This window comes from Euphorbia lathyris, chromosome 8, assembly GCF_963576675.1.
Source record: "Euphorbia lathyris chromosome 8, ddEupLath1.1, whole genome shotgun sequence".
Taxonomy (NCBI): domain Eukaryota; kingdom Viridiplantae; phylum Streptophyta; class Magnoliopsida; order Malpighiales; family Euphorbiaceae; genus Euphorbia; species Euphorbia lathyris.
This window is the reverse complement of record NC_088917.1, coordinates 65,581,956-65,606,775: the sequence shown is the minus strand read 5'-3', so window position 1 is coordinate 65,606,775 and position 24,820 is coordinate 65,581,956. Positions and strand designations below refer to the sequence as shown.

Genomic DNA, 24,820 nt, shown 5'->3' with positions numbered 1-24,820 from the left:
TTGGTGCTTAATTTGTGCTTAATACACGTGGATCTCTTTTTTGTGTTTTATATATACAATTGAAAATAAAAAAATACAGAAAATCTATATTTAGTGGTTGGAAAATATTTTCCAGTGTTGTAACCAAACACCGGAAAATATTTTCCAGTATTGTTGCCAAACCAGAAAAATATTTTATTTTCCTGCACAATATTTTCCCTGCATAAAATTTTCCAGAACATAATATTTTTCACAGACAAACGGGATCTAAAATTAATATTCAAAATTATATATAAGAGATTTATTTAATTATACCACTTTCTTGCATGTAGTGTCGTCTAGGGATTTTAAATTGTTGGGGTCACTTTTTTTCAAGAAATTTTACTATGTATCGAACTTAGTAGTGGTCCCTCTATTTAGATGGTGTCATATCAACAGTTAGGAATCATCCGAGTGAAATGATCATTACTCATCCCGGTCCATAGAAAAATTTTCTCCCCTACCTATATAGACAGAGATAAGGTTATAGATGAACCGAGCCGCTCATGAGCATCTTGGTGGTTGGTTCAATAAAAGCTCAAGTCAATTTATAAATGAGCAGCTCACGAATACGATTTAGAAGCTCGATTCGTAAGAAGCCGAGTCTGAGCATGACAAAACTCGGCATGAAAGCTCGCGAACAAAACTCGGTTATAGGCTCGTTAACAAGTTCATAATCAAGCTCGATTATATTGTTCGCAGACAACATTGATTTAGGTTTTTTTTTTTTTTTTGTAAATCCTCATCATCATCACATCATTTCATATCTTTATCACATTAACTTCTCCTCCTTCCATACCTCTTTTCATTTCCACCTCCCTCTTCTCACAATATTTATTATTTAATAACTAAAAGGAGGTTTTAAATGTTTATGCACGTAAAATTATAATATTTCATTTGCTAAACATGCTATTATTTTATTTGATATTATTTCGTTCTTGAACAAAAAAAACGAGTTCACAAACTCGTGAATAAAATAAATGAACAGTAAACCAGCTGAGCTCAAATAAAAAATTGAACTCGAACGGAGCTCGAAACTCGACACAAACTTGTTAACATTATAACGAGCCAAATTTAAACAAACTAAAACTCAATTCAACTCTATTACATTCCTCTCAACTGAGTAGAAGATGGGGAAAGCAATTCTAACAAATAGATAATCTCATGTTCCCATTTTCATATCCTTGTCCTGTCATTTTCACAATAAAAGTTTTAATTTGTTTATAGAAATTGAGAGTTTTATCACAAGGACACTAAAAATAGAAAAATGACAACATAAATTTATCTTCCGGCCCAACCCACTCCCTATCCCCGTCGTCTGCTACATACAGCTAGCTAGTAATTTTCTTCCTTTGGCCTTTTCTTTCATTTTGTTTTGGGAAGAGAGCTCTCATCAGTATTCACATGGCGGAAATTCGCCAGAGTTCAAAATTAACATTTTCTTTTATAGTTTATTCCTGTATTTATAGCAATAATGACAAATTGAATAGTTGCATTATGCGTAAATGCATTTCTTTGCTTTCGTTTGTGCATACTTCAACAATTCGCTAAGTAAAAAATTCATAAACTCTGATCACTTAGATAAATGGTAGTGGAAGTCTACAATTCCATCAAAGTTATTTCTCATCCTTTAAATAACATATTAAATAATTGAGTTGTGAAAATAAACTATATTACTGGATTAGCTTACATGTATTTTATATAAATAACACATACATTGGATCATTGAATTGTGGAAGAAAATTATGTTATAGGAGTATACAAGATTGAATGAACACATGTATTCTTTTCTGGGGAAACGCATGCTTTTATGTTAAATTGTGCAAACTCTAACCATTCACCGGGTAAATAGTTCGTCAACTCTGATCGGCCAGTTATAAGGCGAGATCCAAATTGTGCAAACTCCAACCATGATTTTTTTTTGGTAGGATAGGAAAAGAAAAACAAACAAACAAAAACGTTCAACCCGGGATCAGCCTAGAAAAACTGACCCCACCACATCCTCTAAGATCATAGAAGAGATGAAAACCGGAGGAGAAGAAATGATAGATAGACCCAACATTCCAGAATGCCCTTCCACCGCAAGACGGTCCGCTATACGATTTTGCTCCCTATAAATATGAGCAAAGCTAATAGAATCAAAAGATGAGCCAATCCTTCTAATGCCTTTGATTAAGTTAAGGCTATTTAGGCAAATAACATTGCCCACAGAAATCATTTTAATCGCTTCTAGGTTATCTGACTCCACAAAAAGCTTTTTCACTCCCAGATTCTTTGCTAACTTCAGGCCGGAGAAAATCCCCCAAAGCTCTGCAGAAAAAGACGAACCCATACCCAAATTCTGAGAGAAACCAGAAACCCACCTGCCACCATCATCTCTAAGAACTCCTCCAGCGGCAATTCTGCCGTCTCTAAGACAAGAACCATCAGTGTTGAGTTTAACCATACCTACACTCGGCCTACACCAGACTAAAAGATGGACCTCCTTCCTTCGAGACACCCTAACCAAGGGATCTTCAACAAAGCTCTCAACCAAAGTACTAATCTTTTTGGAGAAGAAGTCTAAGACGTTTGGCTGAGAAACTACTTTTCCTCCAAAAATCTCCTCATTCCTCCATCTCCAAATCTGATGGAAAACCACCATAAATAAAAGAACACTCTGATTCAGATCAGGCAGAAGAATCCCTTTAATCCCATCTACAAACCAATCATTCTCTGAGTGAGCTAAAAAAGAAGAGAGCACCTCCCTAGGAAGAATACTCCTCCAAACCTCTTTACTTTTCTCACAGTCCCTGAGAGCATGGCACAAAGTCTCTTCATACCCTCTGCATCTGCAACAAGCTCCAGACTCCACTAGATGCTTTCTTTTTCTATCCGAATTAGTAAGCAACCTATTCCTAGCCCCAAGCCAAAGGAAACTTCTAATACGATACGACACTTTTAAGGCCCAAATCGTCTTCCACACCCCTGGGGACGAAGAATCCAAATCATGATAGAAAGCCTGAAAAGAAGATTTACAAGAATAGGCCCCGTTGTTTGTCAAAGACTAACAGTAACTATCTTTATCCTCAATTTGACTACTAATCTGAACACCTCTAATAGTAAGGACCGATTCCAGACTGAGGTAGGAATCAAATTTTGCCCAAATCCACTCACCCTCAGAATCCACCACATATGCAATCCTCCAGTCCTGAATGTCCAACGGAGGCAAAGAAGTACAAACCTCCAATAAAGGCTTCTTACCTATCCAAATATCCTTCTAGAATCTGATGGACCTACCATTACCCACATTCCACCCAATCCCTGAACAGAATTCAGCAAAAACCGCACTAATGCCTTTCCAAAGAAAGGAACAATTAACCACTCTATCCTTAGGACCCCCAAACACCTTATCCTTCCGATATTTACCACACAAAAGCTGAACCCACAGAGCTGAAGGAAGCTGCCACATACGCCACAAGAGCTTCATTAATAAGACTTTATTATTATCTTTGGATTTCCTAATGCCCAGACCTCCCTTATCTTTTGGTTGACAAACCTCATTCCAAGGAACAAGGTGGATCTTCCTTCCCTCCTCAGCTTCCCCCCACAGGAACCTACGATTAATTTTATCTAGATCCTTAAGCACAGGCTCAGGAAGATGACAAGCCTGCATAATGTGATTGGGAGTCGCACAATTGACAGATTGAATCAACGTAAGACGGCCAGCGAGAGAGAGAGACTTTGCTTTCCACGTGGCACACTTCATATTAGTTTTATCCAAAGTATCTTTAAAAGACACTTTAGACACTCTCTCACTATAGAGGGGGATACCCAGATACTTCCCAAGAGAGCAAGTCAGAGGAATTCCCGACAGATCACTCAACCTTTTACAAACTCTCTGGTTCATATTCTTAGAGCACATCATCCTGGACTTCTGGATATTTAGCTTCTGACCAGAGGCCGAACAAAAACAATCAAGAATATCCATAATAATACTTAACTGCTCCTCATTACCTTCTATAAAGATCAGAACATCATCCGCAAAGAACAAGTGAGTAACCTGGGGACAGAACTTATTGATAGCCACCGGGTGGAATTTCCCACTCTCAACAATATCATGGATTAGGTGAGACAGTCTTTCCATTGCAATAACAAATAAGAAAGGGCTCATTGGGTTCCCTTGACGGATACCCCGGCCAGGAGAGAATTCCTCCGACATATCCCCATTAATCAACACTTGAAAAACAGGAGAAGAGATACAAAGCTTTATTAACCTTCTCCAATTATCTGGGATCCTAGCTCTTTCCAGACTCTCCATCAGAAAGCTCCAGTTAATACGATCATAGGCTTTCTCAAGATCCAACTTAAGAGCCACAATACCTTTCTTTCCCTTCTTGATCTTCATAGTGTGAACCATCTCCTGGGCAATCACCACATTATCCAACATTTGTCTACCAGGCACAAAGCTTCCCTGATTCTGACTAATGATCTCAGGCAAAATGCAACGGATTCTATTAACCACAATCTTTGTAATAGTTTTATAGAGAACATTACAAAGAGTGATAGGCCTCATATGTAAGAAAGAAGAAGGCTTCTCAACTTTAGGGATCAACACCAGAAGGGTTCTGTTAACCAGCCCAATCTCCTGAGAACCATTAAAAACACCTTTGCTGAAGTTATAAATACCTTCCTTCACAACCTCCCAGTGTTTATGGTAAAAACCAGCAGGCAGACCATCAATCCCAGGAGCTTTAGTAGCCCCAATACTAAAAATGGCTTGGTCAATTTCTTTCAGGGAAATAGGGTGGAAGGCTTCCAGACTTCTATCCTCTCCAACCATGGGAAAAGTAGCAACAAATTGAGCCTTCTCCAGATCAATAGGTTCCTCTTTAAACAGGTCCTTATAGAACTCCAGGGCCAAACTCCGAATGTCTTCGTCCTCATAAACCCAATCACCATTAGAGTTCTTAATAGCATCAATCCTATTCCTCTACCTTCTAATGATGGTAGAGAGATGAAAATACCTGGTATTTCGATCCCCATCTCTAATCCAGGCTTTCCTAGATTTTTGAAACCAAAGAAGCTCCTCCTGCCTCAGCACAGCTTCCAACTCCTTCTGAAGGGTTCTGAGAAATCAGTCCAAACTATGATCGAATCTAACCTCCAACCTACGCTGAATGCCCTCAATTCTACTTAATAATTTATTCTTCCTCCTAATAATATGCCCAAAGACATTTTTATTCCACCCCAACACATTCTTTCTGAATCCTTCAGCAGCTTGAAGGACATTCGAGTGAGGCTTCCAATTATCTTGAACGAATTCCTTAAACTTAGGATGAGACTCCCAAGCCACCTGATAACGGAAAGGTCTCTCCCCCCAAGGACGATTGCCTCTCATCAGCCTGAATAAGATAGGACAGTGATCCGAATGACGGAACGGAAGATTTAACACAGAACCTTCAGGGAAAGTGGATTGAGCTGAAACATTAGCATAAACTTTATCCAAACGAACAAAGGTACTGTTGCACTTCCAGGTGAACTTATGACCAGAGGCCCCTAGATCAGACAGCCCACATAAATCCATACTCTTCTTATGGTTAAGGCAATGGTTAACATAATGATGCGAACCCCCTCTCTGATCACCCATAAAAGCAATATCATTAAAGTCACCAGCCACAAACCAAGACTCAGAAATGTTAACACTCATAGAGTAAAGAACCTCCCAAAGCCGTTTTCGATTGGCCATGATAGGGTCAGCATACACCAGGGTAACAAAAAAGGAGTTATTACCAGAAACATTCACTTTACTATGAATAAACTGCTTATCCATGCTAATAATATCGAAATGAACACGATCTGGCTTCCAGAAAAGCCAAATCCCACCAGCTCGGCCAGTAGCCTCCGATCTAACACAATTCCAGTTTCTAAACTTTTTAACCACCTCATCTGCTTTATCTGCACTAACCTTAGTTTCAATTAAAGCAAAACAAGAAGGATTAAATTGTTTAATTAAATCATTAACATGGATGCGGGTAGCCTTGCTAGCCGCACCTCTAACATTCCAAATTAACAAATCCATAGATTGGAGGATAACTGACCGCACCTACAAACCTAAGCTAGGTATTTATTAGGGGCTCCTGGGAGCCTAGCCGAGGTACCCGCAGGCCCTCTCTTATCTGGAAAAACCATAGTGTTCTGGACACGTTTTTGCTTTCCCTTTAACTTTTTCATACTAGTTTTGTTAACTCCCATAGTTTTCCCAATACCAGGATCACCATAGTGACTAGGAATACTAACCTCATTAATCTTCTTATTCCTTTGTGAATCCAGAGCCAGGGACCTCACCTGGGCTTCACCTTTGGAGACAAAAAGAGGGTTAACAGTTTCAACCACCTTATTAGATGGTTCAACAGATTCCAACCCTGGCATGCTTTGATCAATGTGCTCGTCAACCTGGTCAGAGTTTTGGGTTTCCTCAATAGTCAGGGCCCCAAATCTGGATCCTGAAGTGAAACCTGAAGCAGCTCCAGAATCCTCCCGCAATTTGGGGATAGGCTTCTCCTTGACACTTGGACTAGCAATAGGCATGGTAGACTTTATATTCCTGTTAATATCAGGAGGATGATTTTGAACAACTGACGGATGTGTCCTTCGTCTAGCAGACCTCTTTGCCACCATCCAGGGCCCAAAATTCCCCCCATCACATTGGATCCCTTCAGTTCTCCCAATAACACCCTCAACTACCTCTTCTAATACCTTTTCCCTCTTAGGGCACCCCTCCTGAGTATGACCATACATACCACAATCATAGCATATATTATGTAAACCTTCATACTCAATAAAGTACACCTTGTTTTGAACACAGAACTTTGACAACAAAGGTTTTGCAAGATTAATATCAATACAAACCCTTGCAAACTTGCCTCTAATGGCTCCAATTGTAGTTTTGTCCACATGGTGGACCTTCCCAACCAGACCTCCTATTTTATTGAGAAAACTCTCACTATAATATTCAATAGGAAGGCACGGGAACCTAACCCAAGTCAAAATCCTGTTAACCGAGCAATCATGAGGATTAAAATTAGGAACCCAAGGCCGCAAGGCTAGAACATGGTTAGAAATAATATACGGACCCCCATTGATCACAGCATTATAATCCTCAACTCGAGTGAATTTAATGACATAGTAGTCATTTTCCAGGTCAGTAATACTGACTTTTCCTTTCCCAGCCCACTGAGCTTGGATCCTTTGAGCAAAGTAGTTAAAGCTAATTCTCTTCCCAAGCACTGTTACTATTAAAGAAACCTTCCACTTCTCCCTTAGCTCCCGCTTATCTGCTGAGGAGAGTCTAATCACAGGACAAAGAGGATCGTCTTGTTCACCATCCTCTTCATCAGATTCAGAGTACACTTCATCAAACTCCCCCTCCATCAACACTTCCTCCATACAAGGCTCCTCCTCAACCACCCCCATTACCGTATCTCTCCAAGAACTTTTCCCTATCCCATTCATACCAACCTTAGAATTGGGGGAAACCGCGTTCCCCTGAACCTGAGTCCCACACTCCTCACCAAACCTACCCGACACCCCTTTAATAAACGGGATCTGTCCCGAGGCAGCCTGCACCACTGCCGCCGCCCCAATCTGCACAGCACCATTCCTGCCCGGAGAATTGCTGCCTGCGCCGGCACTCAACCCGCAGTGCCCAGCAGCGCCACCGGCGCTCAATGCGCAGTGCCCAGCAGCGCTGCCGGCGCACAACCCGAATTGTCCAGCATCACCGGTGCATGGCTCGGAATGCCCAGCATCACCCCCCGACAGGGGAGGCGCCTTACCCCCAGCGTCGACCACTATTCCAGATCCAGCCACCCTTGCGTCCCCCCCCCCCCCAGCCGCACATCCTGAGCACTCGGCGCCCCCCTAACCCCTATCACGCCCTCCCGCCCATCAATCCCTAGCCTCCCTGCCACGCCGCCCAGCACCTCACCCGACACCCTCCCCTTCTCACACCTCGCATCCTCCTTCAACCCATCACCCCTAGCTCTCCCACTCCTCCAGCCCGCCCTTCCCATCCCCGCCGATCTCCTCTACCCGATCCGCCCAAGCCGCTGCCGACACCACCCCCTCACCGCCAGCCGCCCCCCTTTCCCTAGATCTCTCCCTCACCCTTTTCACCATAAAACCCTAACAGAGAGAGAGAGAAAAAAAAATTGTTATGTTAAAAAATCCCAACCATGACTTTCTTGAGTATGGGTGATTGGATGGGTAGCCTCCGATATAAAAAAAAAACAAAATAAAGTCAATCATCCAATTCACCTCATACAATTTCAAACAGAAAACAATTATATATATCTCTTGATGCACCGTGTTTTCAATATGTGCCCCTTGTCTTTGGTTGTTACGCCTTCCTCCACTTGTCCCGACATAATTGACCTCTTTTCTGCTATTTTTTCTTTTCTTTGTGACTACCTCCCCTCTATTGCGGACTTTAATTGGTTTGGGACTACCACAGGATCGACCCACTAAAGGATCAACAATAGGTACTCCTTGATTGTCGTAGTTGTTTGCATGAACATTTGTTATCGTTGTGTTCTTCCAATCTAACAAATCTTCCTTAATAACTTGTAACCTTTCTTTCACGTGATCCATCTTCGCAACAGAATGCATACACAAATCTGTGCAATCGTGAAATTCGCGTTATAGTTCTTTATATATTTTGTATTCTTCAGTCATGTGTGGATATCCTCAGAGGAAGAATATCTTTGTGTAGCGTCGAATCACATCATTTCTCCATCGATATGATTGTTGTCAATTCTACTTATGTTTTTATGATATATAACTCTGAATATATGCACACAAGGATATCCCCAGACTCCATCTAAATGTCTGCACAACTTGTTTTCTATACTCAACTGTAAATTTAATTTCCTTGCTATATGCATTCGGTACACGCCTGTCCACCCCTGTGATATTCTCCACTTGAGCTTGTAATACAACAAGAGCAATTCAGACACAAAAAAAATAGTAAAACATTTGCATTTTATGAAACATTGCATTAGTGAACACTTGTGAAAATGTTTTTTCCATTCGTTGTATCTCATCTTGCACTTTATGAAGCATGCATATTTTTTGACATGATTATAACTTTCGAGAATATATGTTACTCGTACCCTCCATCCTCTTGTATTTTAACCACTCAATAAAGCTTGAAATTACCTTCTCTTAAGTAAAAAAAAAAACTCATTCCTAATTAACGATAATTGCAACATCCGATAAACATTATATTTAAAATTTCAATATTTTATATATATAGCTAGATTTATAGTATCCCTAAATCATATAAACTCTGATGCAGGCACTTAGTCGATGACATGTGAGGAGACGAGTGATAGACGAAGTCGAATCAAAGAGGAAACAGACCAAAGCAAAGAGAAGATCATTTGTTGAAAAACAGGTCCACACGTCGTGTGGATTTTAAAATTCAATATCAGAGACTCAACACCAAACCCAGACGCTGTGTGGAAATCCCACACATCGTGTGGACTTTCGAAATGAATCTCACACGTCGTGTGTGTATGTGGGCTCTTTAAAAAATCCTGCAGATTAGATTTGAGCCTAACTCCAGTTTTTCCTTATTACAAGTTTGTCACTCCTTATTTACAACTCATGCTACCATCTTATTTACAAGTTCGTCACCCATTTACCGTTATCCTATTTTAATTTTAACTTCAGTCCTTTAATTATTTATGTAAATTGAGCTTTTATGTAATTTGTTTTTTAGGATTTGAGATGATATAAATTCATCTCTTTCAAAAAAAAAAAAAAAAAAAAAACTTTTTTATCAATCAAATATTATCTTTCCTTTTAAGAGCTTTTGTTAGGGTTCATCCCTTCTACAATGAGGATTTCACGAGTCCTACAAGTTTAGCTCGTTAATTCAGTTTATGAACTTCGTTCGTAAACAACTCATTAATTATGTCCACTAATTATATTGATTTGAAATTCCTTTAACACAAAACCACGTAGTTTTGAAACCTTCAAAATTTAATTTTACACAAAATTATGTTGTTTATATTTCCCCTTTATATAAATATTATTATTAACAAAATAATCGAACCAAGCTTGCTCACGAACGTGTCCATTATAATCGAGCTTGCTTATGAACCTATAATCGAACCTATTCATGAGCTTTCAAGCGGAGTTTCAAGGTGCTCAAGCTCAGCTCCTTTATAAATTGAGTCGAATACGATTGATCTTTTATTGAGTCCAACACCGAACCGCATATGAGCGACTAGACTCATATATAACCCTACTAATAATAATTACTTTGGAATCAATTTTGTAATGTGGTTGTCATGTTATACGTAGAAATCAGTTATTTTCAAAAATAATTGTCACGTTATTATACAATCAAAAGAAAATTCAATTACTTTGTCGACATAAAATGGAATTCAATAATTTAAGAATATGGTATCAAATTAATCCAAAGCTTTTGAAAAAAATGTAAATTTATCCCAAATGTACAAAATAATTTAATGAAATCGTTCCAATTTAGCTCTGAATAGTCAATTGTACCAATTTATCTTTAAATAATAAAATTTGATATTTCAATATTTATAAAATAGTATTAATTTAACTTTGAATAATAAAACACCACTACTTATTAGTATTTATAAAATAGTACCAATTTAACCGCAAATTTCATTAACTAGGGCTAAATTGATATCATTTTCCAAAATTGTGAAAACTAACACTAAACTTTGCTGGATGGTATTTACTCTAAATAAGGTAGATAAACATAATACCCATTTGGCTTCTTAAACTAAAGATTCAAAGTTAGTTAGCACCTTAAATTATCAAAATAATCAATTAAATCTCGGAATTAACCAAAAAATCATCAATCAAGTCTCATTCTAAATAAAAATTATCAATTGATTCCTGATAAAAAATCATTCGGTTAAACAGTTTCAAACCCTCCAGTTTCAAGCTCTCTTCTCCCAAACACATTTTGAACCAACACTGTGATTATTATACTAGCTTATATCAAATATTCACAGTTTCCGACTCGAAGATAAAATAAAAACTCAAACAATAATTTTTATTTAATTCAAAAACCTAATTAATAATTTAAAATTCTAATTAACTTTCTAGCTTTAGTTTGAGAATCTAAACGATGAAATGCCTTTATAATATAAGGAATATCCTTAAAAAAAAAAAATCAGTAACTATTTATTTAGCTATTTGATTTACAGTAATGATAGAAAATTACCTGACCAAAACAAATTAATCATTTGAAAACTGTACTTTAAATGTCAGCCTATAGGATAATGGAAGAAGATTCGCAGCTCCTTCCTTTCCTACTTTTCCCAAAAAAAAAAAAAAAAAAAAAAAAAAAAAAAAAAAAAAAAAAAAAGACACCACCAGACCAGTCCAGAACATACCAACCAAACAATCAACAATTTCAAATCCAGGTTTATATCCCGATCAAATCAACACAGAAAAAGAAAAAAAAAAAAAAACAAAAGATCCAAAACCATTTCATATATATATATATACATTAATTCAAGGGATTAATCTCAGATCCCCAAATTTTCATCTCATCGGAAAACCAGAAAACCCACCGGAAATTCTTCTGTCTTCCCCCCAAAAAGAACTAATTAAAGAACAAGAAATTAACAAATTAATGAAACAAGAACAAGAAGAAGAGTTAGATTAGTAAGATAATTCTAAACGCCGTCGACATAAAGAACAAGAAAACCTTCGCTTGATCTTGTAGCAAATCGGTAAGAAACAGCAGCTCCATTTACTCTCGACATCAATGGCTTCCACTTTTCCACCGCAGTAGGGGCATGATCCGGGAGCTTGTTGTCTTCCGAGTTCTATCTCTTCTTCGTCGCATAGGAATATGAAGCACATTTTTCTTAATTTCTTCTTTAATGGCCGCACCAAGGTTTTCTTGATTAGAGCTGGATTTGGGGGAGATGAAAGAGAGAGAGGGAAAGAGAGAGAGGGAATGAGAGAGAATGAGAGGAACAGAGTAGAGTTTTTTTTTAATTTGGTGTTGGTTTGAAAGAGAACATAGGCTTTATATATAAGCACATCAGCTGTTGTTTGGTTGGTGTGTAAAGTATTTATCTTTTCTAAGTTTTTCTTTATCCTACTTTTTTATGTTCTTCTATGTTATTTTTATTATTATTTAATTTAATTTTTGATCAGCTTTAATTATGATGTATTAAAAGGTTTATTACTTTTCATATTATTATTTGGCCTAATAGATCTTCATACCCCCAAAACTTTAACACCTCCTAAACTTTTAGAAGTTTTAAAATGATATTATATTTTTTTTTGGGTTAATTACAACTAATTATCCAGTGATTTGACCGATTTGCAGATCGGTATACGTGGTATTATTTTACAAACATAACTCTATGGTTTTAAAATTTTACATGTTTTTTCACTTTGTAAATTTGGCCAATAACGACTTTAAAATGAAATTTTTTAAGAATTAAACTTGATTAGTATTAGATTTACTGTGGAACTATATTTTTAGTTTTTTAAAATCATCATTTTTGGAGATTTCTCTCTCTAAATATTATATTTATCTCTTATAAAAAAACAACAACACCTAAATTACCTCAAATCTAAAAAGTTTAAGAATTAAAGTTGCTTAAAATATCATTTAACTCTTGAAAATTTTCATTTCGAGGTCGTCATCGACCAAATTCTGATAAAGTAAACTCAAATGCAAAATTTTACAAACCACAGAATTGCGTTTGCAAAAGAAAATACTACGAGTACCGGTCTGCAAATCGGTCAAACCACAGGGTAATTATTTATAATTAACCTTATATTTTTTTTATCTAATTGCATTCAATAATCCTTCATTTCTCACTAGAATGTGTTGAGTGGATAAAGTGGGAGACATACTTTGTCATATGGCAAAGTGTTAATTAACTTTTGAAAGTTGAGTGACGGTTGGAGTTTTGAGATTATTGAATGCAATTCGATAATAATAAAAGTTATAGAATGCAATTAAATAAAAATGGAAAATCGTTTAAAACTTTTGAAAATTTAAAGTGAAAATTAAAGTTTTGCATCAAGTACATTTGACAACAAATGTATTAGGTCTTATTTATTTAATCTTGTTGCCTATGGGAGTGGAGTGAGGGCTGGCAAGGAGGATGTACAAGAAGTACCACAACACATCCAAATAATAGAGATACTATAAAGTTTTTTTTTTTTTTTGTGATATTGATAGTCCAAATTTATTTCAGGGTTAAAAAAATTATGAACTATTTTACTAAAAGACAAAAAAAAAACTATTGAGTTAATGAGTTAATCCAACTATTTTGATTATTTTTAAAATGTATTTATTGATTATATGATATTATTAACTATACTGGTTATTGATACGTATGTTGAAAAGTAATAATTTAAAATTAAAGTTACTTAAATATTTATGAAGTTAAAAGAAATTGAATCAAATGGGTTCGAGGTTATAGTTATATTTTTAAGAAAAAAATAATTTTTCTTAAAAATAGTTATAACCAATTTTTTTATTGAGTCCAATTAATGGGTTTGAGGTTATTTACGCACTCTTTTGGTGGTCTCTTTCTCAAATTAAGTCTAATGTACTTGAGAATTTGAATTCAAGACCTCTAGTTTAAAAGATTTGAAATCATTACCATTTAAATTAAATCAATCTTAATTAATATAAGCAATTATTTCTGAATTCTAATTAAAAATATTCTATTGTTTGAAATCAAAAAAACAAAACAAAAAGAAACTGCTAAAAAAAATTAGTAGTTGGATTCTAAGTGCTTAAGAGACCATTAGTTGAAAACACCAAATTCAACTAAAGTGTATCAATCATTTTATATGTATTGCTGTTGCATTTTTAACAATTAATTAGAAAAATTTATATGTTAATTTGATTCCTTCCCAACTTGACAAAATTCAATGTTAAATACAAGAAAACATAAATTTAATGTTTGTCTTATTAACTAGAAACTAAAATGTTAAATTATAATTATGTTAAATTAAAATATTAAACACCTAATCCATAAAAAAATAGAAAATATTTTTTTTACAAAAAAAAGTTATAGCCACACGTGTCCCATGTTCATATTGCTTTTGCTGTCTGCTTAATTTAATCAGGATTTTGATTATAAAATAAATAAATAATCAGGGTTTTAATTTTATACTATATGATACAATAATATAATATAATATAATAATGGGTGGCTAGGATCTGGCCCATTTAAACTTTGTAATTATCTAGCTGTTGTTAACAAATTTGGTTATATGATTATATTACAATTAAAGTAAATTAAGCATTTTAAGTAATGTTTATAAGGGAAAATAAAGAAAGTTGAAGGAAACATTCTATATATGCATGCACATGCAAAACATTGTTACCATTCAAAAACTTTGACTTTTTCTACTGTAAAATTAATAATAAAAAACTTTGGTATAAAACATGTTTTTTTAATTAAATTAATATTAAGACTTGTCTTATGATTTATGCTGTAGAATCAAATGTGCATATTCTGTTTTTTTGACTGAAAAATATTGAAAATTCTTTTATTGGAATTATAATTTATTAAAGGCGGATCTGCATGTTTAATTGTCAGATTAGGAGAGGATTTAGAATTAATAAATTTGGAGGACTAGTTTGATATTGCTTTTCTAGAGTCTAAAAACAGATTTTTCAGTTTTTTTTTTTTAAAAATAATATTTATTAAATGTAAAACTATTTTCCTTAAAAACTAAAATAGCAGAAAACTGTTTTCAAGAAAAACTACCACCTCTAGTTTCTAGACAAAAGACGTTCGCAATTTATCAGAAAAACTAATATTAAATTTTTTTCTAATAAAAACAGATCTAACTTTCTATATAATACAATATACATATTTTTTATTTCTTAACTTTTATATTTAATAAACATTTATCAATTTTTTTCGCACAACACTTCTTTCCACACCACTTTTCCTCATAGTAAGTTTTATTGGCTACCAGGGGCGTATACAGGGGGGCCTGGCCCCCTCCGACCGTTGGAACCATCATGGTCACGAATAGTTTCGGTCCCTCTAAATATTCGTGTATATACACTCTGTATATTAATATTTCATTGTTTAAAGGTATATGAGATGTTTAAAACATTTACTTTTAATTTTAGGTTCAATTTCCCCTAACCTCAATTTATTTTTAGAAAGTGTTTATTTATTTAAATTTTATTTTTCAATAATTATAAAATTATGTTACCATTATTAATTAATTTATTTATTTTCATAACACTTTTGAACTCATTTTTATTATGTCTTTTCCATTAAAAAAATTAATTTCTTATTTTTGAGACTCAAACAACTTAATTTCTAAATTAAATTTTAAAATTTTAAAACTAAAAATAAAAAATGTAAAAATGTTATAATTTTTTTTAGAAACCAGTATTGAACTAATAAAAAGAATTAAATATATCCCATTACGTGTTTGACTTGTCCAAAATTCAAAATTTCAATATTTTAGACCTATTCTACATAAATCCAAATTTCTAAATTTTTTAGGCCTGTTAGGCATTTCTAAATCCAAATTTCTAATTTTTTTTGGCCTGTTAAGCCTCCATAAATCCAAATTTCTAATTTTTTTTAGTCTCTTAGGTCTCCTTAAAATTGGTTCTTGACCATTCAAATTATAACACGCATATATATAAAAAAATTAAGCAAGTTCGAATTAGCAAAAAAAAAAAAAAAATTCTGAACGCACGTGTAAAATCGCCCCCCCCCCCCCCCCCCCCAACCCACTAATCCTGTCTTCGCCACTGTTGGCTACAACAATATCAAACTGGCTCTAATTCATGGTGTCAATATAACTGATATCGGACGAATGTAAACTCATCAAGTGGTATTTAAGATACCCAAATCCACATTTGCGGAAAGAAAACATATGGCGCCTCCATAGACAAACTGGACAATACGACTCTATATTGGAGACCTCGACTCAGAAAGTCTCAAAAGACAGTCAAAAATTCATCTGTTACAACAAATCACACCTCATCCTGTGGATCACATACCTAGTGGGCTTGAAGAATACCAAGTCTCGATATCTGGTGCACGCTCACCTATCAACATGTGACATGTAGCACATCATGCTCAACTCATAATTGCGTTCTACAGTCTGATCATAGTATATATATAGAGCAAACTCAGCTCAAGGTACACGACTTCCAGAGGAGTAGATGATGGTGTGTAAGGAGCCCTTCCGCACAGGGCCTCAAAATTATAAGGGTCCCAAAATTTAAGACACGCTTAGTCAAATATATTAGCTTAAATTGAAAAAATAATAATATAATGTAATAAGATCTGGTACACATTTTCACTATATTGAGCGTATATCTGATTTAGATATTCTACCATTCAAAATTCACAACCTTACCATTCATTCATTCATTTTTTTTGTATGTTTTTCTTAATACAAAATTCTATTAAACATTAAGAGTTAGATACAAATTTAGTACAGGGGTTCCAAAAAGTTTAAGACGCCCTGGTGACTTCATTCATTCATTAAATTTATATTATAACTTCGATTTACTATTGTGTTCATTTTCGATTCATTTCTCAAACTAACTTAATTATCAGAGTGGGTTAGCCGAATTAATAGTTCCTTTAAACTTTGATTCTGTCAAATTGCAGGTCTCTAAGTGGAGTTTCAGAATTCAACGATATTAATAACTTTAAATAAATTTGCCGAATTAATAAATCACTTTAAATAATTTTTAAAAAGTAATAAAATATACTTAAAATTGAGGAAAGGAATCAATTGTTTAGACCAATTTTATACTACAAATGGAGGAAATTTCAGAGTGGGGGCAGAAAAAATAAACGTCATGAATAACCTAATTACAGAGAAAAGAAATTCACATACGTTATACACATACATACATACGTATTTAATAGAATTAGAAAATGGGGCCCATACTATTATTTATGCAATCTATTGATGGAAACACCTCCATCACCATCCATATATACGAAAGCACCTACACTTTGATATGGACGGCCCAGATCTGACCTGGCCGAAACGTTTCTCGAGATATTTCAGTGTCTGTCTTTGAAAAAAGCTGACGTATTTTGGAAATTTGTGAAAATTGCGAATTATTGCTAGTACGTTGCGTTTCGACCTCTTCTTTCTTTTTTATTTACTTTTTTTGCCTAAAATTTGTTGTTCTCTACGAATTCTTCAATTCATTTGCGTCATTCCTCAAACAGAAAAAGTTTCTATTTCATACCATATCTCCTGCAATTATGCATTCGGTTGAACTTAATTCCAAATTCCTCTTTTTATTAATTTTTCTTCCAATTGGATATTTATAGAGTAATTATAATTTATAAATGTGAAAGTAGTTGAAAATTGTTTGTTGTATAGCTATATTAGAGTATGTTTAATTGGATACAACTAATGCCTACTAAAGTGACCTTAGCTCACAAAAAAAAATTAGTAAAAATTTGGTTAGCTATATTAGAGTATGTTTAATTCGAGTAAATATAGCTATATTAGTAAGTATAGCTATATAGACTGTTTGTTTGTGTGGTCATACGAGAAAGGACCGGGTGAGTAATGAAATAATTAGGACAAAAGTAGGGGTCACATCTATTGAGAATAAAATGAGAGAAAACCGACTAAGGTGGTTTGGCCATGTGAGACATAGAGCGCTTGATGCGCCGGTTAGAAGAACCGAAGAGTGGCAAATGGATGTAGTGGTGAGGGGTAGGGGAAGACCTAAGCAAACTTGGAGGAAAGTGATCGAGAGTGATATGAGTTTACTGGGAATTGAGGAAAATATGGTAGTGGATAGGACGGAGTGGAGGGAGCGAATTTATGTCGCTGACACGACTTGATTTCACGGTTTTATATGATGGTTCATGTTAGCCGACCCCGAATCATTTCGGAACTAAGACTTTATTGTTGTTATTGTATTGTTTTTTTAAATAACTATAAAATAATTAATAACCATAGGTATAAAAGAAAATGAATAATTAATCGTGGTTTCTATCTCTCAATTAATCACAATTTCCTTGAGCCCATAAAAAAAAAAAAACTTAATAGATGCTTCAGGCCTTCGGCTAGTTCGTAAATTATAAATTCACACTTTAGAATACAAATCTTAAAGACTAATTAATTTTTCCATCTTCAAGTTATTTCTCTACTTTATTATAAACATCAATAGCATTAGCAGCTACCATTCGTACGTAATTATACATACAACTAACCCATCCGCGATCTGAATTTGTCTTATTCGATCATTGATAGTAGATACTATTCTTTGAGCTCGACCATATGCGATTTTTTTTTATTATTATTTAAACTCATGTAGTGTATGTCATATCAGTTTTTTTTTATCTCCTATAGTATATTATATGCATGTACAATAAATCTAGTTAAAACTCGGCTTGAGAGGTCTTGATCCAAGCTAAAATCGATCTCAATTCGGCTAATAGCTAGTATTGCAAAGATATTGATATTAACCATCCAAATGGAAGGTGGTATTACCCAGATATTGCTTTGTGATTACATTATTTATTCTTTGATTTCTAACTTGATGTAATCCTTTTTGCATCTTAATAGTGGAAAATATGATATCCAACGCCTATCAACTTTCAAGCCGAACCAATTTTCTAATAGATAAAAATTCATTTGGACTACCTAAAATTTTATTAATTATTTGGCTTGGACTCGATAATTCTATCGAGCTTCCTACGTATCCCGAACATCTTTTAATCTTTTAAATCGGGAATCAAAGCCACGTAGTTCTACCTATTTTAGGTAGTTAAAATATTTATTTTGATCATCTTAAGTTATAACTTTTTATAACATTTACCCAATAATTAAATTAAACCTAATAGTATATTTAAAATCGTAATTAATTAATACTCCAAAATCGATATCGAAATTTTTTTTTTTAAGACACGGACGTGACAATTCTACCCACCTTAAGGAATTTCGTCCTCGAAATTCATATCGATTTTTACTTAGGACAATTAATCGTTACAATTACTTAATTACGATTTTTTGCTAACCCACTATCGAGCTATATATCTTTCGAAATTTCTATCCTCGAATATTCACATCACAATTCTCATTAGGTCCGAAAAATATAACCTATGACTCTGATACCAAAATGTCACACCCGACCCTAAACGGCATCAGGTATGAACGGAAAATATGATATCCAACGCCTATCAACTTTCAAGCCGAACCAATTTTCTAATAGATAAAAATTCATTTGGACTACCTAAGATTTTATTAATTATTTGGCTTGGACTCGATAATTCTATCAAGCTTCTTACGTATCCCGAACATCTTTTAATCTTTTAAATCGGGAATCAAAGCCACGTAGTTCTACCTATTTTAGGTAGTTAAAATATTTATTTTGATCCTCTTAAGTTATAACTTTTTATAACATTTACCCAATAATTAAATTAAACCCAATAGTATATTTAAAATCGTAATTAATTAATACTCCAAAATCGATATCGAAATTATTATTTTTTTAAGACACGGACGTGACATCCGCCATAAAATACAAAGGATCGGGTTAAAAATATTCTCCCAAAGGAAGGACCAAAAAGGAGAAATGACAAGATGGGATCCGCCTCCTTAATATATATGGCGTACAGCTGGAAATTGTTGAAACACCTTTCCACATGATTTTGATTTGACAAAATTATTTAAGTAAGATTAAATTACCCATGATAAAATATCCTAACACATTAAATTTAAGTGCTTTGATTTATTTGTACTAATGTGTTTGTTCAATGTTGAGTAAATTAATTGTAAGAGTAAGGACCAGAAGTCCACAAGTAAAATTCAAGACTAAAGTCAGCAGATGAAAGTCACACAGCAGAAGCTGAGTAAAAATGCAACTCAGCATGAGAACAGAAGTTGTTTCTAAAGCTTGAAGGCGAAGCCGTTGAGTCAAGCAACAAGATCGTCAGGACAGCACCAGTCAGGTCAGCTCAAGATATTGATCAGCGTTTGATAACATCGAGATATTATCCACAGGATCAAAGAGGATATTTATCAAAACGGCAATGTATTGGGAACGCCAGGGAAGCAATGGCGTATCAAGCAAGTCATCCCGGTGGCGGATCTCCTAGATTCCGCCACACGTTATCCATAGTCAAACCAATGGGAGACCCGCCATCACACCTCGATCCGCCCACCGAACGGTAGAGTCGATCCCCAATAAAGGCAATTAATGAAACGTTAATGAGCTAACGGCCACATTTAAGGGAGATCCGTAACCGCCATTAATGGGTCATTAATAGAGACTTTCAGGTTACTGGAAGTTATGATCACATGACTATAAATAGCTTGCACCCCAAGCTATTGAGGTATACACATTCACTCTCTCAAACCCTACTTTGTCAATACAGTTCATTCTATATTCCATTACTGACATTGGCATCGGAGCTTCCCCCCGTCGAACCCAACGACGCCCCCCGCAGGGAAGGAATCTGATCAGAAGTTCATCACCAGTTATCAACTGGTGCGGTGAGCGTGGAGGTTCTAAACTAAAAAGGACTTAGTTCACAAGATAAACATGACAAACGGGGAATCCAACCCCTCAACAGGTGCTTCGGTACCACCCATACCACCATCAATTTATCCCACTACAGGCGCTGGTCGCGCTAATCCCACCCTAGGCGCTGGACACGTCGATCCTGATGAGCCAATCATCCATGACGAAGGGAACATGTCACCAGAAACCCTTTTGGATATTTGCGCAAGTACCGTAGGCCGAGAACATGGACCTATTATGGAGGGTCGATTAAGAGCATTCTTGACGAACCGAGATGTAGGTGGAGCAACGACCGGAGCTGCCTTCCCACCTAATCACCGTCCGCCCCCAAGATCAACCATATCGCAATGGCAGAGCGCCAATGTTATGTCTAATGCACGCCGTGACTCGTCATTTTTTTCCTCTCAACCCATAGATTCGATAATTATCAATCTGGGGCTCGACAACAATCCGCCATTAAACCGAGCATTGTTTCATGATATACCAGAAGGAAGTCATGGGAGTGATCAACCTCTCTTGGGAAACACAGCAAACCCAGGAATCACTATTGGCGGATCCCGAGCTCCGCCAGCACAAGCGGATCAGGGACAAAATAACACAGCAACGGATCCATCGGAAGGCAGACGTGATGGTCACAGACGTAAAAAACGGACCCGATCACATAAGGAGAGACGGTCTAGGTCTCATTCTCACCGCAGACGAAAACTAAATCCCCTGGGCGAAGAAAGTCGCCTCCCGGGCAAAGAGGAAACGAGCACCGGGCTGGATCACCTCGACAGGTCGTACAACACCCCCAGCTAGATGGAGATAATCGGGGACGATCTCCACCACGGGGGCAGTCCCCACCCAGAGGATGAGGAGGCGGTGGTTCACCATCAGACCCTTCGTCAGAGTCTAGTTCCTCATCTTCGCAGTGAAGCAGGTCCCGTAGTAAAAGGCATCCTAGAAGGGGTCGAGGTTCTATGGCGGATCAGATCAGGGATGAGGTACGTAGACAGAACGAAGAGAATGCCATGCGTAATTCGTTCGCCAATCAGGAATCGCCCTTCGCCGCATGGATTGAGGCCAAGGAGACAGATATGCGTTTTAAAATCCCAAATATACCAGCCTATTCGGGCGAGGATAATCCTGAAGCCCATGCAAGGAAGTACCGCATGTTGCTCGGGCTTAATCGTGCAAGTGAAGCTGTGCAATACCGAATGTTCATCACCACACTAAAAGGTCCAGCCTACGATTGGTTCCAATCTCTCCGCCCAGGATCGATAAACAGCTGGGATCAATTGAGTAGAGAATTCTGTTCAAAATTCGCAGGAAGCATCCCTCTAGTGGTTAAATCGCGAAAACTCTTCGAGTTAAAGCAAAAAGAAAATGAACCACTCCGGGAGTATATCGATAAATTCAATAAGTTGTGCATCCGCATTGTTGATGTAGATCTCTCCATGGCAGTGGAAGCACTCGTAAAAAAAACAACATGCAAGAGCTTGTAGGAGGATTTGATCAGAAATAAACCGCAGGATATGGCGGAGCTGATAGACAGGTGCAAAGACTTCATGGAAGTCGATGACATTCGCAGAGAGTCGGAATCTCCACCCAAGAAAGGAAGGGGCGAATCTCGGAGACGAAGAGGCTCTAGGAACAAATCAGCATATACACCATCGTTCACGCCGTTGAACGCCTCCAAAAGCGAAGTGTTAATGTGGATAGAGAACAACTAGTATAAGCGGAGCATTTCATACCCCGAACCAAAAGGGGGGAGTACACTAACATGGGGAAAAACCCCAAAAATTATTGTAAATACCACAGGAAGAACGGCCATGATACAGATGCGTGCTGGGAGTTGGCTAGAGAAATCGAGAGGCTTATCGAGAGAGGAAAGCTGGACAGGTTCATCCGGAACGATAGAAAGGGAGATGGTGATAAACCTAGAGATGAGCAGAAGAAGAAGGCTAAGGGGGTCATTAATGTTATTGCTGGCGGACCAGGATATCAGCCTACGGTAAAGAAAGCAAAGACCACTGCTTTAGATAGAGCGTCATTCAACCATCCCTTTGCAGACGTAGGTCCGGCTATCTCTCCACATGCAGACGCCCTCGTCATTACTATGATGGTGGAGGGATGGGAAATGAAGAGAGTGATGGTAGACACTGGCAGTTCTTGTAATGTTATCACCAGGAGTGCGTTTGCCAAGCTCAAGGTTGACCCTATTCAGATTGAGACCACCATTGTAGATATCCTGGGAGTGACGGGTCACACAATCCAGACAAAGGGTCAAGTAACACTGGAATGCGAATTAGCAGATGACGACCAAGTATGGATGGGAGATCTGGAATTCTCCATCATGGATGGTCAATTAGCATATAATATCATCCGAGGGCGACCTTTCCTCTCAAAAGTGGTAGCTCTCATATCAATTCGCCATTTGACGATGTACATCCCTACTGCCAAGGGAGGCGTAATGATCAAAGGGAGCCAGAAAGTGGCCTAGGAGACATATTCGGCATCTCTGTCGATTCGCCCGCAGTCTAATGATGAGGATGAGGAAGAAGTTGTTACGGCTGCTCTTGGAGATACGAAAATGTTTCTCATGGCAAAAGACAAGCAGGTACGCATTGCCAGAGGGTTAAAAGAAGAGGTCAAGGAGGACATCACAAAGGTTCTTCTCGAGTCCGAGGGTGTGTTCGCATGGAAAGATGAGATCCTCACAGGAATCAGTCCGGATGTGCTCACCCATAAACTCAATATCGCTGAAGATGCGGTCCTTGTAGCACAAAAGCGGAGGAATCATGGTCCAGAGAGACAGAAAGTGATTGAGGAAGAGGTCTCTAAACTGAGGAAGGCGAACGCCATTGAAGAAGTTATTTATACACAGTGGCTGGCGAATGTGGTCCTAGTCAAAAAGGCAGGCAGATTATACCGCATGTGTATCGACTTCACGGATCTTAACAAGGCTTGTCCCAAAGACAACTATCCTCTGCCTTGTATCGATATACTAGTTGACGGAATCGCTGGACACACGATGTATTCCTTCACGGATGTGAAATCTAGCTATCACCAGATCCCGATGGAACCGTCTGACAGGATCAAGACCTCCTTCGTGACACACTAGGCGACCTACTGTTTTAGGGTCATGCCTTTCGGGCTCAAAAACGCCGGAGCTACTTATCAGCGAATGATGAATAAAATATTCGAAGGAAGAAAAGGTGACAATTTCTCAATCTATGTGGACGACATGATCATTAAAAGCACCACTATAGAGAAACATGCAAAGGACATAAGGGAGGTCTTAGGAGTCCTTCGTCATCATAACATCAAGCTTAATCCTGAAAAGTGTACTTTCGGGGCAACTTATAGAAAATTCCTGGGGTACATGATCAGCCAGAAGGGAGTGGGCCCCAACCCATATAAAATCAAGGCGGTGCTAGACATGAAAGCGCCACAAAATGTCAGGGAGGTACAACGCCTTAATGGGCTGATCATAGCGCTTGGCCGATTCATCTCCTGCTCTGCTCGTAGATGCCAACCTTTTTACGAAGTGATCAAAAAGCAGAAAGGCTTCGAATGGAATGAAGATTGTAAGCAGGCCTTTGAGGGAATCAAGCGCTTCCTATCAGAACCACCTCTAATGAGCAGAGCTTTGGAAGGTGAGGACCTATACATGTATGTTTCTGTTACTGACAAAACGGTTTGCACAATCATGATAAGGGAAGAAGATGGCCAACAATACCCGATCTATTATGTGAGCAAGGTCTTAAAAGATCCTGAAACCCGGTATTCAAGGTTGGACAAGCTGGCCTTAGCAGTGGTAACCACTTCAATCCGCCTAAGACCTTATTTCCAGGCCCACACGGTCATCGTTCGTACCAACATACCTATGAGGAAGGTATTACAAAAGCTGGAAACTTCGGGGAGGCTAATGGAGTGGGCGATTCGCCTGGGCGAGTTTGATGTTCGTTATGAAGGTAGGTCCGCCTTGAAGAGTCAAGTCTTGGCAAACTTTGTGAATGAATTCACCAAAGAGGGCATAAATCTTCCAAAGCCAAAAGTGGAAGAATGGACAATGTACATAGATGGTGCCTCTTCGGCAAAAGATTCGGGAATCGGCGTGGTGATCAAGGGACCTCACTACATCAAGTTGCATTATGCTGCGAAGTTAGGATTCCCTGCAACGAATAACGCCGCAGAATATGAAGCCTTGATATTGGGACTGCGCCTGCTGAAGAAGATCACGCCAGAAGAAGTGGT

General features: G+C 37.1%; 1 protein-coding gene across 1 annotated transcript; it reads right to left on the bottom strand.

The window, feature by feature from the left end:
- Positions 1–11,524: 11,524 nt before the first annotated feature.
- On the bottom strand, positions 11,525–12,075 carry LOC136202243 (uncharacterized). Its single transcript, XM_065992747.1, has one exon. It carries the CDS (start codon positions 11,914–11,916, stop codon positions 11,713–11,715), a length of 204 nt encoding a protein of 67 aa, XP_065848819.1. The 5' UTR covers positions 11,917–12,075; the 3' UTR covers positions 11,525–11,712.
- Positions 12,076–24,820: the final 12,745 nt, after the last annotated feature.